Consider the following 14,328-nt stretch of genomic DNA (forward strand, 5'->3'; position numbering starts at 1 on the left):
AGGATGTCTAGGATGGAGGATATTGATTTAACAGGATGGAGAAAATTGATACCCCAAATATATAGCTATTAAGTAGGTATATTAATTTGGTTGGTTATTGTTGGTTTAATTTTATTATATTGTCTATTGATCCTCCCAGCACTGTCTTTCACTTCAATCAAAAATGTCACTATGTCAGAATCAACAAAAACTATGTCGGCTTGCATAGCGACATTTTCATATTGATTTACATAATAAATTTAATTCACTCAATTTTTTTTAAACCAATGATGGACTTTACCAGTGAATCTGAACTAATAGGTTAGATTTAATTTTGTTTTCATACATTTATTCATTTTTTGTTTGTTCTATATCAAACGAATTTGCTTTTTCTGTAGAAACTTTGGATTATTTAACATTACCTGTGAAGAGGAGCAATTCTGTTAGTAAAGAAAGTGGGAGCTTGTGTCAAAATCATCAGAGAAACACCCTGTTGATAAGGGATTTTAGGAATAAAGTTTCTCATAAAACACAGACTTCGCATTCTTTACACAAAGGAAACGATTCATTAATAATTAATAGTACAAAAAAAGAAGTAAGTAAAATGAAGAATTTTTAAACGTTGATTGAAGCTACTGAACCTGGTATTATATATTGTTATTTTACAGACATTTAAATGCTACGCTGTAGTGGGTGAACCGTCCAGTAAATATTTAGGATATTTACAGTCCGAAGAAATACCAACCCAAACTAAAAAGAAATCACTTATAAAAGTGACCGTTACGCCAAAAATAACCAAACCATATAAGCCAAACGTACGACATACGAGGCGTAAACAAAACCCAAAACACATTCATAACACAGTCTCTGTTGAAGACCGCTCTATACAAACCAAACATATGTGTTTAGTGGTTACAGGAAGAAACGGAGAGACACATTATAACATAAAGGCTACAGAGAGTGCTAAACTTTTATATGATTTAAGCCACCCTAACGATGATATTTCTCTAGAACGGGTAAAAAGTGTTAAACAAGTAATACATTCATTGAATATGGACAAAAAACGAAAAAAAGGTATTACCGCGAATAAAAGAACGACTTCCCCTCCGAAAGCACCTAAAGCGATAGAAAAGAAAGTTGAAAAGAATGTACAAGCGAACGAATTAGGGTGCGACTGTCAGAGCATGGTCAGAATTACCGGTCATATAGGTGTGGGTGATGACAATCGTATCTTGCTGAGATGTGGCGTGGAAGGGACAAAAGGTTCTTATGGTTTTTGTTATCTGCATATTCATTTTCTAGCTCTATTAATTAATTCGGTTTAAATAAGTTTTCCATTGCAGTATCAACAAAGAAAGATCTAAAAGAGTACCAGAAATCAACTTATATGGAACCAAATGGAGGCGCCCTCCTACAGTAAGCGGTACAAATGTGTAATAATTACATTTTAGAATTTTACCTATTTTTCCACTTTTCTAATAACCCTGCACAGTTCCTCCTCATTTATCTGTCTCATTTATATTTATCATATATCAATCTTTTCGAATTAGGGTTGATTGTATCTCGCGCCAAAATGTTACCGATATGATCAAGATATGTTCGTCTAGAATTTAGAAACTTTGTTAATAAACATTTTATATCCTGATTTTTTTATCCTGAGGAACTCTTAGGTTGTACTTGAATATTAATGAGGTGAATATTTTTTTATTAATAAGCTATTTTTATATTACAGCACTGTCACTCAAGGCACTCAGATGGATGGAGATTTATTAGAAAATAGAAAAAACCATAGATCCCCATTCTTCAATAGTAATTTGGCCTGTTTCTGTGATAATGTTAATGAATATGAGTACGGAACTGAATATAATGACCATAAAAACATCAAAAGATGCCAGAGTCCTCTTGTCGTGATAACCGTATATCCAAATGATGAACGATGTGAAAATGTTAAAATTTTCAAACAGCATCCTCGGTATGGATCTCCTCCAGATAAAGAAAGTATTACAACTGTTAATCACATGCCACAAAGTAACCGACCAAACCAGTATCAAGGAAACCAAGGAAATATTGACGAAAACAAAACTAAACCCGATAAAGAGACGCAAAAGAGACGGCCCAGGTCGGCTTCTAGAGGAAAACGAGAAACCATAACTGAGAAACAAGACACGGAAGGTTCCAGCCGACCAAGAAGTCGGTCACGTAGTACACATTCTAGCACTAGTCAAAAAACAAAACAAGGGCTAGTTATAACTGGTAATGCAAATCGTCCAAAATCACCAAATAGAATATCGACTCAAATCATTAAAACATTATCAACGGTAAAAAAAGACAATCGTTTGACACGTCCAAAAAGTCCGCCATCTGAAATGAATCAAAAGATAAAACGGCAAGAAGTGAACATCAAAAATATTTCGGTAAAAAATAAAACTGAACAAAAGAATTATAAAAGTCCAAATTCACTAAGAAGTCGATCGCCTAGTATACATTCTAATCAAACTATGAAATTACTTGAAAAAGAAAATAAAAGAACAAAAGAACTTGTGCCTAAAAAACGAGAGTTCCAAAGAATAGAGAAGGAAAAGACAAAAACAGCTGTTAAGGCAAACTTAGCTTCAACGTCAACCAATACAGATCATGAATTGACCAAAAAGACTCTTGTTGATACATTCATAAGGGAACTTATAGGGCAAATGGGAAAGCCTAGTAGGAAAAAGAATAAGAAGCCACTGCCTACTGAATCACAAGTGACAATCAATATAGATGGTGAGAATGAAAATTACGACGTTTTTCTTCAACAAGGTAGGGTGACTGATGTAAGAGTGAAAAAGTCTATGAAGAGCCCGTTCAAATACCAAGAATTTGAGCATTTTAATGGCCATAGAGGCACCTCACCTTCAATGTTGAATATGGTCGACATGGATAATTTCATGGTAATTTGGATTAAACATTGGTTCAACCATAATTACTCCATGATTTAACTTAAGTTTTAAGCATTCCATGAATTGACTTTGAACTTTTTGAAAAGCCGCTGGCACAGACTTCAATCAATGAATATGTTTATTTCCTTCGTAAGCCTTTTACGACATATTTGGGGAATAGATAGATCACTGTAAAGGTCCCAAAGTGCCGAAAATTTCATGGCAAATTTACTGGGTACTGGTGGGTGTTGGTTTAATGCCTTCGTCTATCCAAAGGTTTACTACGTTCTTTCCTACTCACTTTCTTCAAATTATACGATAAATTAAATAATTGATTTTCTCTTATAGGTGTGCGGTTATGAGTCTCCAAATTCAAAGAACGACAACTTTGAAGGTCCAGAAATTAATATCAGGGATAGTTTGGAAATCGGTCACAAGTAAGTCTTTTTCTTTGTCGTTAACTTTTCCCACTTTTTACGTGGGGTCGGCACAGTATGTTACTTTTTTCCAATTACTTCTGTCACTAGCCATCCCACTGGTAACTCCCATTCTATTCATACTATTTTTTACGCTGACCATCCATCACTTTTTCAGTCCTCCCCTATTTCTTAAACCTTCCACATCCATATTTAAGGCTCTTTTAGTAATATGACCTTCATCACTTCTTATTAATATATTAATAACATTACAATCCGTATTAATATTATAAAAGCGAACGTTTTATTTGTTTGTTTTCTCTTCTCGCATTATCTACTGAACAAATCTTCTTTGCTTATGTATAATGAAGAGTCCGGAGAAGGAGATAGGGTCCTTTTTATCCCGGTAAAAACTACAGTCCCGTGAAGTTTGCGAAAAACCTGTATTATTTTGTAGATGGCGCTAAATTTGCGCGTGTAAGTGGCGCTAAATTCGAGCAGGCGAAGCTGCGGGTCGACTGCTAGTCGTTCGTAATAGAAAAAAAAAACTATTTCACAAAATTAATCCTTACTTATATTGTAGAGAAAGGATTTGTATTTTTGTTTGTAACAATAAACTCAAAAACTTCTGGACCAATTTTAACTAAATTTGGCACCTTTTACCTTAAGAATAACAGCCAACACTGGATATTCCCACCAAGGCTAATTTTAATACTCAGATAGTCCGCATACTCTATTTCTTACTCGTGCAAGTGGATCCATAATACGTAAACATTTATTTTTATTAAATTAATTTTATCTGATACGGATCATACGGAACACAGGAAAAGAAAAAAAATCATTAGACAGTGTCTTTGTTCGAGTTGAAGACCTTGTGAGAGCTATTGCAGTTGGATTCAGTTAAGCATATATAATTAACTAGCAACCAAACTCGGCTTTGTATCTTTTGAAGCATATTTTGAATCATCGCCAAAAAATTACTGACAGATGACAGTAAAAACTGCATAAAATTCCGTTGCGTCTTGTTACAGAAGAAAAGTTAGAAACAGGCAGATGGCGACTGGGCGAACTGGCAAAAGGCCCAACCTAATTAGGAATCATTATGCCGATTTATTCTTAATCCCCATTATTATTAAGCGAAAAGATTTTTATTTTTGTTTTTTTGTTTGTTATGAATAAACTACAAAACTACTGTACTGATTTTCACGAAATTAAGTACAGATATAGAAGATCTTCGGGAGAGACATAGGCTACTTTATACTGAAACACTTTTTACAACTGGATTTTCCTATGGGAGTGAAGCAAAAGCTAGTAAATATAAATTATTAAGTCTTAATAAGTCACAAACATTTTATTTGGCATAAAATTCACATATTTTAATGTTATGTAAATTATATGAATATAAAAATAATTTTATAGTTAGGTACTTAACCAATAATGCTACTATTTAAGTATGTAGGTACTCTAAAATTCTCGCATTCCCAACCTATTGCAGAATGGGTTATCTATAGTAACATGTGTAAGGACAAACCTCTCTGATCCGAACATGAACCCATGAATTTTTTTAAATTAAACCAAAATTGTGTAAACTGCGCTAAGTACCTAAAATCAATAAGTTATGCTACTGGCTTGATATTTACAGACGGAAGGAGCGCCATGCATCCGAAGTACATGAACTACATAATTTTCAATGTTTTGATCCTAGGGAAACTCGCCCGACGGAAAGTTTCGGTAAATATTACATTCAGAATATCAATTACAGCAATTTCCTCAGAACCTTTTTTATTTACTAAGTTTACAACTTTTAATATCTCTTCTCTAAGTTATAGCCTGTTTATACTTAATAAGTGATTTTAACTAAATTTTTGATTTAGAAGTTATGTAAGTTCATACTTATTGAGACCCTAATGTCTATGCCCATTGACAAGATTTGATGATTATATATATTCATGATTGCATTTTACTTAAACGAGTAGGTGCGTGAGGTTTTGTTATCAAGTGTGTAACAAAAATGTTATCAAAATAAGTTTTAACTGAACAAATATTACAAAGTTTTAATGAAGAAATGTTTGATGTTTTAGCTCCGGTCAAGCATTTCACAGGTGACAAATGCCTAATCGCTGACCCGGTCAAAAGGGATAGAGAAATCAGACATTTGCTGGGTTTAGAATTGACCAGTCATGAATGCTACCAGTGCCCGTGCCCATGCCCATGTCCTAAGGTTAGACATAAGACAGTGGTTGATATTATTTGAATTTATCTATCCACTAAACGTTCATAAAGTGTGCCAAATTTTGTTGTTAAACGATTCGAGTCACTAGAACGCCTACAAGAAAGACACGAATTTTCATTTTTGAAAAATTGCAAATGTGTACTTAAGATGGTTGTTTTTTTTTATTTTAGATACCTCATCGTAAGACGTTTGACCCAGATCGAGTATTACGACTCTATCATGCGAAACACAACCTCGTTAAACGGTTATTTTTTTTCTAAGACATTTTCTTTTACGTACTTACTTTTGATGAATTTTTCATAAGTAACACAGACCTTGTTTTTCCTAAATTAGTATAATGTATTGATAGCAATACCGTTATAATCCTTAAATTTCTAGACAAACTCCTTACGCCGAAGCTCGGATTCGGATCAATCAAGTTAACTATCTCATGAAAACTGCAAAACAATCAACCGGCACACAATACGAAAAGCCAAATATTGCTCTGGATTATTCTAACTTGCCAAATCTAAATATGACACTTAATCGCAACATCCAAGTGTTCCTACAAGTTGAAAAATATACAGAACAAAAACCAATAACATTATCGAGAAAACAATATAACAAGGTAAAACGAGCAATAGATCATACAATATCCAAACATCGAAGGCATAAACTTGTGAAACCTAAATGTAGTTTTATGGCTTTAGATGTTAAAAAGAAAACAAAGATTCAACCATCTGAAGAAAAATTTAAATTGATAAATCAAATTGAAAAACCAAATGATAGTAATATGAACACCGTTAAGTCAAAACCAGATATATTTGAAAATAGAGTGACCAATGTTTTATACCCGAAAGAATCAAATAAAACTAAAGCCTCCCTAAAACACTATGTTTCGTCTGAAGATATGCGTATGTCGCATTATCAGCCATTCAATGGGTCTTCAACTAAAGTTGCAGTCGGATCATCTTATTCTCATTCTATTCATACAATTTTCAAAGGTCAGTAAACTTATTTCGGTTTAAAGAATATTTGTTTATTTTAATGGTAAATATCCGTCCGATGTCATCTTGCCCGACTACGTTGTAATCCATAAGCAATTTTGCTAATACTTTATGTTTGTCGAACAGTTCGAAACTGCTTCTCGACCCAAGTTCTTTCTTTTTACAGGATTTAGAAAACCGCGCACACCTAACCTTGGAACCTCTGCATGTTCATTTTTCTCAGACTGTACCAACGATTATAAATCTGTGAAAAATTTTAAGCCTGCATTGGATAAGCCCAGGAAACCTTTCTTGAAGAGGCTCATGTCTTGTTTGATCCTAAAGGCTAGTACAACTTCTGAAGTGAAACTTGCTGCCGCGCCCAAACCCATGGCCGACAATAGCACAGTTGATTCTTATCACATCAGCACATCGATGGGGGTGAGATCATCATTTGTGATAGTTATTTCTAGAGCGTTTTTCTAGCACTGATCAGGTTTGGCTCCGTACGAGACAGTTGAGTCTTTGATATTTTCTCATATTATTACTACCTTCACCTACGAAACATACTATTTGTTCTCATGTGAATTTACGCCCAATGATTTGAATCGCTTTCTTGTGAATTTCTAACTACTTACTTACTCTTTTTATATCCCTAATTACTAAAGGATGTCCGCGTAAAAATTACGTTAATTGGCTTTTAGTGCACCCAACCGTTGGGTCTAGAGATTTTGATATTGGGCATCTAGATTCCTTATATGGTTTAATCACTAAGGGAACCTATAACTAGACAGACTAAAATATCTAGACAGAGGATAGATAGTCAGTTAATCTTCTCTTTTATCTTAGAAGTATTTAAATAAAGATAATAGAGAATACAGAATTTTTTTTTGATTCCACATGAAAATATTATTTTCTTTCGATTCCTTTTACGGCAACCCTGGGAAATAGATGGTGTGATCATATTCTTTTGTGTATTGGTGTCGGGAACCACACGGCACTCTCGATTCCTCCCAGATATTAACTTATGTTGATTTTTAATTGCTTTTGCTGACAGGCAATAGAAATGAGTTCGTCCATCTACGATACCTCAGAGTCTTTCTACAGCAATCACAGTATCATTCCCATTAATAACAAGATCAAACGAGGCTTCTTCGGCTCAATGCGCGGCTTACTGGCTTATGGAAAAACCTAAATCTTTATATTGAGATGATAATTTATATTTTTGTTATGATTGTACAAAATTTTTAATCGATTTTTGTATTTTATGGCTAATATAGTATATTATTGCTGTGTTCTAATTTTATTGTCGATTCATATTAATTTTGGTTTCTCGTAATTTCTCAACTGTCAGCCTAAAGTCAAGACATCATAAATAGGTACCTAACATACATACATACATATAATCGTCTATATTCCTTGAGGGGTAGACAGAGCCAACAGTCTTGAAAAGACTGATTGGGCAAGTAGGTACCTACCTAAACTAACGAACCGAAGTACCTATGTACTTGAAATATATTGCCAAAAATGTGATTTTTGTAAATTCACTTTGACTTTATGTGTGTACTCACATCATGCGTAAATAAATCTGTGAAATGAATTTTTTAATTGCTTTTGCTGACAGGCAATAGAAATGAGTTCGTCCATCTACGATACCTCAGAGTCACATTTCACAGATTCTGCTCTTTGGACTTCCATTTGGGTGCGGCCGTTTCAGATGTGTTCGGTCGGACTTTGAAACTTTCTTCCCTTATCCCGATAAGAGCTGACGAGCAGAGTTTCGTCTTACGGCGGACGAAGTCGCGGGCAACAGCTAGTACCTTACCTTATAAATAAAATGGTTTTAGAACTAATATTTTATATCCATGGCTATACAATGAACCGTAAAAAGCGAGTATGGGTGTAAAGGTTAGGTCTACACAATGTATAAACATATCCTACCCAGGGCCCAAAATTTAAAAAATAATATTTTTCGTCTATAATTTAGAATAGTTTTTTTAATATTAATCCATACATATAATAAAACTGTAACTGAACTTTGTCTGTACATTGAAGATATTTAAGAAAAAAAATTATAAGGGGTCTTTTTAGGGTCAATAGAAGCCAAAACAATTTTTTTTAGAATTTTTGTCTGTCTGTCTGTCTGTCTGTCTGTCCGTCTGTCTGTCTGTATGTTTGAACGCGCATCACGCAAAATCTACCGAACGGATTTGAACGAAATTCGGCACAGATATAGCTATTAACCTGGATTAGAATATAGGCTACTTTTTATCCTGAAATTCTATCCCAAGGGGATGAAATAGGGGGTGCAAGTTTGTATGGAACTTCGTCATTTTTGAATCGATATAAAAAGCTATAAATAATTAATTATCATATTTATAATGATGATGATGATTAAAAAAATAGCATTTTATTGATTTAATTCATTATGCTTTGTTTTTTGATTAAGTTCCCGTGGTTTAGATATTTATTTTTTTTCCCACCCGATACGAGATGGCGCCTCATGAGAATTTAAGAAATAACACGATTGTAGCCGTTGGAAATTTTTTTAATTTATTAGAAATTCTTTTCTACATTGATTTAGTTTCGCCAGTACTTACTGTTTCACCACATCTTTAAGAAGATTTTTTTTATGTATGAGAAGATTTTTTTATGTAGGTAGTTTGACGCAGCCCGCATCGGCGACGGTTGCCATGTTCCTCAAGATTAGCAGGAATAACACACATAATAGCAACGTCAGTACTTACTGTTTCACCATTGATTTAGTTCCCGTGGTTTAGATATTTATTTTTTGACTACCCGATACGAGATGGCGCCACATGAGAATTAAAAGTATTATTATAGTTTACAAAAAAAAAGGGCAATTCGAGCTATCTACGGCTTAAAACAAATAGATTCACTTAGAGATTTTTTCAAAACCCTTAATATTTTAACATTGCCCTCACAATACATTTTCGCTTCATAACAATATTATAGAAGCTAAAATTCTTACTGGTTGTGCAGCTGGTGAAATTGTTTTTATACCGCGCATTCCCCTCATTCCCAACAACTTTCCATTTCAATTTAAGCGTGTACAGTTTCCAGTGGCTATATGTTTCGCGATGACAATTAACAAATTGCAAGGTCAAACGCTTGGAGCAGCCGGAGTCGACCTCAGGACGAATTGCTTCTCACACGGACAGCTCTACGTCGCTTTCCGCGGGTCACCAGCTGTGACAGTTTATTTGTGATGACTCCAATGGGCAAGACAGCAAATGTATACAAAGAGATACTTTAGCTTTCCATTATTATAATTTCCTTTTTTCGTCTTTAGAATTTATTTGTTTTTTAACAGCTGCGCCCCCGGGACTTTGCTTTTGTAAGAAAAATAAACTATGTTCTATTACAGGCATTATTCTTCCCGTGTACGTGAGTTTCATCAAAATCCATCCAGTAGAATTTACGTGATTGAATAGCATCCTCAAACACGCACTCACGTAGGTACATCAATTGTTTTGCATTTCAGGGTAAAAAGTAGCCTATATTCTAATCCAGGTTAATAGCTATATCTGTGCCGAATTTCGTTCAAATCCGTTCGGTAGATTTTGCGTGATGCGCGTACAAACATACAGACAGACATAAATTCTAAAAAAAATGTTTTGGCTTCTATTGACCCTAAAAAGACCCCTTATAATTTTTTTTCTTAAATATCTTCAATGTACAGACAAGGTTCAGTTACAGTTTTATTATATGTATGGATATGGATTATAAAGCTGAAGAATTTGTTTGTTTGTTTGAACGCGCTAATCTCAGGAATTACTGGGTCGAATTTAAAAATTCTTTTTGTGTCTAATAGACCATTTATCGAGGAAGGCTTTAGGCTATTTATTATCACGCTGCAACTATTAGGAGCGAAGAAATAATGAAAAATGTGTAAAAACGGGGAAAATTATTCCTCCTCGAGGGCTTCAATGATGCACAAAATAACTATTCCACGCGGACGAAGTCGCGGGCACAGCTAGTTAATTAATATTTATTGTATTTTTAATACTAGGTTTAGACTAGAAATGTCATTTTCTTAGTTCACAATATGTAGAAAAAATATTAATAACCCTAAATATTGACAAGTGCATCTGTCATTGTCACTTCAGTTCAATATTTTTGAAGAGAGTTATTAGACCAAGAGTTGTAAGATTTGGGAAATTACGAAATTATGGCTTTAATTCGGCGTTGTGCGCCTTTATTTATAAAATCTTTGAAATATGTGCCTTCAGCTACGCAAGGTAAGTTACAATTGCAACAATATTCTTAAATTAAAAATTTCAAAACAAAATTAAGGTTATGTTTCTATTATTTCAGCCCAAAAAATCCACAGATATGTAGCTCCAACATTGATTGAGTTGAAATTGAGAGAGAAAAAGCTCGGAGGTAAAAAAGAAAATCCAAGAAACACATTTTTGGAATGGAACTTAGAGGCAGAGTTGTTTGCTTTCGGAAAGCGTTTAAACGAAGAATTCGACTCTGATCTTTTGCTGGAGGCCTTTACGGATCGCTCATATGTTATCAAGGAGGAAATGAAACAGAAGGAACTCGATTTCGATTTAAAAATGAAGGATAACAGACAATTGGCAGAGGAAGGTAAACTTATTATTACATTTCATATTCTTAGTTTGGCAATGGTTTTATATTTAAATCAATAAGAATTAAAACTTTTTTTCCAACACTTACCATAAAAGGAAAAGATAAATATTGTTGTTTTGGCTGTACATTGTTTGTGAGTCAGTCATTTGGTTATACCAGAAATGAATGTACTGATTGCTGTTTTCAGGTGAAAAGTTCATAAGTGAATACATTCAATTGTACCTAGAAGCTGTGTTGCCCAAATTTCCAATGGAGGGGGTCACACAGATCCGGAGACATCTCACCAGTGAAGACACATTGGCACATGTGAGCTTACATCTAGGCACAAAGGACATTATTCTTGCTGCGGTAAATAAAATACTCTTCTTGAATAAAGTTGATTGATGTGATGAATTACACCCAACAAATGGGTAATAGTGTAAGAAATAAAATTAATAAATAAGCACTTGTTCCAGCATGGTACAAAACATGTTATTAGATTGTAATAAAACAGCATTGATTGTATTTGCCTGTCTCAATTAAAGAATACATACATACATAAACTCACGCCTCTTTCCCGGAGGGGTAGGCAGAGACTACCTCTAATAATTAAGGACGTCCTGGTGAAGGGTCAGGTCAAAAGTGCCCGAAACCGCCGAGCTTGCATGAAGAGAGTTATGAATGTGGATGAAGCAAAGGAAGTATGCAGGGATCGTGGCAAGTGGAAAGAGGTAGTCTCAATTAAAGAAATAAGTTTAATATACATATATGCTCTTTAGCATGGTGCCCATTAAAACAATATTTTTTTCAGTGTAATAATGGATACCAACTCAGTATTTTCTTCATATTTAATGTTGGATATTAGATTTTAAAAATAATTTTTATTTCAGGAATATCCATTAGACAATTACATACTCTCGAATGCATTCAAGGCAATAGTGGGTGCATTGTTAAAGTCATCAGGTGAAGAGAGAGCAGCACATTTTGTGCGAGACTTCGTTATTACACAGCTACAAGGTAGGCAATATTAATAAACACTGTCTTCTCTGTTTCAATCTCCTATACATTTACATAATTTCAGTTCAGGTGGTCCTGTTTCCAAATCATTGATAAAAAAAAACATACTTTTCTTTCATACACAAATCAAATCTTTAAACCTTTGAGGAAGACAGAGCCAATAGTCCCAAGACAGAAAGGCCACATTAAGTTTGAGAAGTAATGATTGCATTTAGATTCAGATGTAATAAATAAAAGCCACATCTATATCAACTACTTTTGTAATGGAAGCATGTTTTGTGTACCTAATGTATGTATTGAACAGTTTTATTATACAGGGTGACTTTTAATTCAACTGCATAAATTTAACTGTTAAGTGTACTCATCTAAAGGATATTTAAAAACGTTAAAAGAAAAATATCGGTTCATATTTCAGAAAGTACGAATAATAAATAAATGTATCAAAATCCACAATCCTAAATACGTCATATCACCCCGGCAGGCGGAAAAGCGACGCGTAAGATTCAGAGGTCAACGACGCAATTCATTCAGCTGAGTGACTCGACAACTCTGTACTTTACTTGATCTTGATACTTGAAAAATAATTTATTTTTCAGACATTTATTTACATGTTTAATTTAAATTTCTTTTTGTAGTATTGGTCTTTAATAAAGCGTGTGACGTAGTTTTATTAAATGTGAAAATGATGACGTTTAATTTAAATAAAAATAGGCTCAAACGGCTCAGAAGCATGGGTATAGTCTATGTTTAAAAGGATGCAGTTGTTTTAAATGCACCCTGTATATAAATAATAAAAAAATCTGTTTTTTGAAGGTAAAGATGTGAATGAATACTGGCATATCGAAGACCCATGGTCCATGCTTTGTGATATCCTGGCCAAGGATGGTGCTACTCCAGAGCCAAGGTTGATTGGTGAGGCCGGGAAGGGTACCCTTTTGGCCTGCTATAGGGTGGGGCTTTATGTAGACAAGAAAATTATTTCGTCTGGTAAGTGTTGATGATTTTGTTATATGAGCATTCACTCACTTTCCTCTTGGAAAGTGAAGTGAATGAAGTTATTACTTTAGTGAATGAAGTTATTACTTCAAACATCTGTATGTAGATAAATAGATAAAAATTAAAGAGCCAGGTCATCAAAAAGTATTACTTTTTATCAGAGCATGACCAAACAAACATCAAACCCAAGACTACATAGACTAACGTTGCTACTACCGCAACAAAATTCGCCACACACTATTTATTATCATCGCCTTTATGGAACAACTCTTGCCATTTCAGGTTTTGGCGAAACTGTACCAACAGCAAAGGAGATGGCAGCTAGGGATGCCTTGAAGAAGATCTTTGGCACCGAGGATCACATGAAACCCATCAACTTTCAGCTAAACGGCATGCCTAAGCCGCAGTCTCAGACACGTTACCAAATATCGGCTAGTTAAAATAGTTTTAGGATAGTGTAGAATAAGTTAATTAAAATAGTGCAATTTTTAATCTTGTATTATTTACAAAGTAAGGAAATAATGAATACATTATGAATTTTTTGAGTTTGACAATTTATGATGATATACCTACAAGTTTTTTCCTAGGTTACACAGCAGTTTCACAGTCAAACTTTCGTATTTACACACGCGTTAATCTACACTAATATTATAAAGAGGAAAACTTTGTTTGTTTGGTTGTAATGAATAGGCTCAAAAACTACTGGACCGATTTTAAAAATTCTTACACCATTCGAAAGATGCATTATCCACGTGTAACATAGACTATATTTTATTTTGGAAAAAAATAGGGTTAAAAAAAAAAAATTGGCAAAACAGTGTTTGCCGGGTCAGCTAGTCGAAAATACTCGTTACCTCCCGTTCCTGCGGCAATTTACAAAAAGCCCTTTTTAGTGGAAGTCTCCTAATTATCAACCTTCTTGCCTAATTTTATCTTTTTGGCTAAGTAGATTTAGTGACCAGTAAGTTAGTGTTTTTCACTTTTATAATATATGGATTATCCAATATAAAAGCGAAAAACGAACGAAAGACCTAGACGAACATATCTTGATCAAATTAAGGACGTCCTGGTGAAGGGTCAGGTCAAAAGTGCCCGACACCGCCGAGCTTGCATGAAGAGAGTAATGAATGTGGATGAAGCAAAGGAAGTATGCAGGGATCGTGGCAAGTGGAAAGAGGTAGTTTCTGCCTACCCCTCCGGGAAAG

General features: G+C 34.3%; 2 protein-coding genes across 2 annotated transcripts; both read left to right on the forward strand.

Moving 5' to 3' along the window:
• The first annotated feature begins 1,031 nt into the window (after positions 1 to 1,031).
• LOC106129862 (uncharacterized) lies at positions 1,032 to 7,715 on the forward strand. Its single transcript, XM_060950848.1, has 10 exons — positions 1,032 to 1,242; positions 1,323 to 1,395; positions 1,712 to 2,909; positions 3,246 to 3,334; positions 4,956 to 5,044; positions 5,395 to 5,534; positions 5,717 to 5,790; positions 5,925 to 6,529; positions 6,699 to 6,952; positions 7,569 to 7,715. Exons 1-10 carry the CDS (start codon positions 1,032 to 1,034, stop codon positions 7,704 to 7,706), a joined length of 2,871 nt encoding a protein of 956 aa, XP_060806831.1. The 3' UTR covers positions 7,707 to 7,715.
• Positions 7,716 to 10,616: 2,901 nt separating this feature from the next.
• On the forward strand, positions 10,617 to 13,615 carry LOC106129896 (large ribosomal subunit protein mL44). Its single transcript, XM_013328592.2, has 6 exons — positions 10,617 to 10,773; positions 10,850 to 11,128; positions 11,319 to 11,479; positions 12,001 to 12,127; positions 12,941 to 13,114; positions 13,406 to 13,615. The coding sequence occupies exons 1-6, from the start codon at positions 10,704 to 10,706 to the stop codon at positions 13,561 to 13,563; spliced, it is 969 nt and encodes a 322-aa protein (XP_013184046.2). The 5' UTR covers positions 10,617 to 10,703; the 3' UTR covers positions 13,564 to 13,615.
• Positions 13,616 to 14,328: the final 713 nt, after the last annotated feature.

The sequence above is a fragment of the Amyelois transitella genome, chromosome 22 (assembly GCF_032362555.1).
Source record: "Amyelois transitella isolate CPQ chromosome 22, ilAmyTran1.1, whole genome shotgun sequence".
Lineage (NCBI taxonomy): Eukaryota > Metazoa > Arthropoda > Insecta > Lepidoptera > Pyralidae > Amyelois > Amyelois transitella.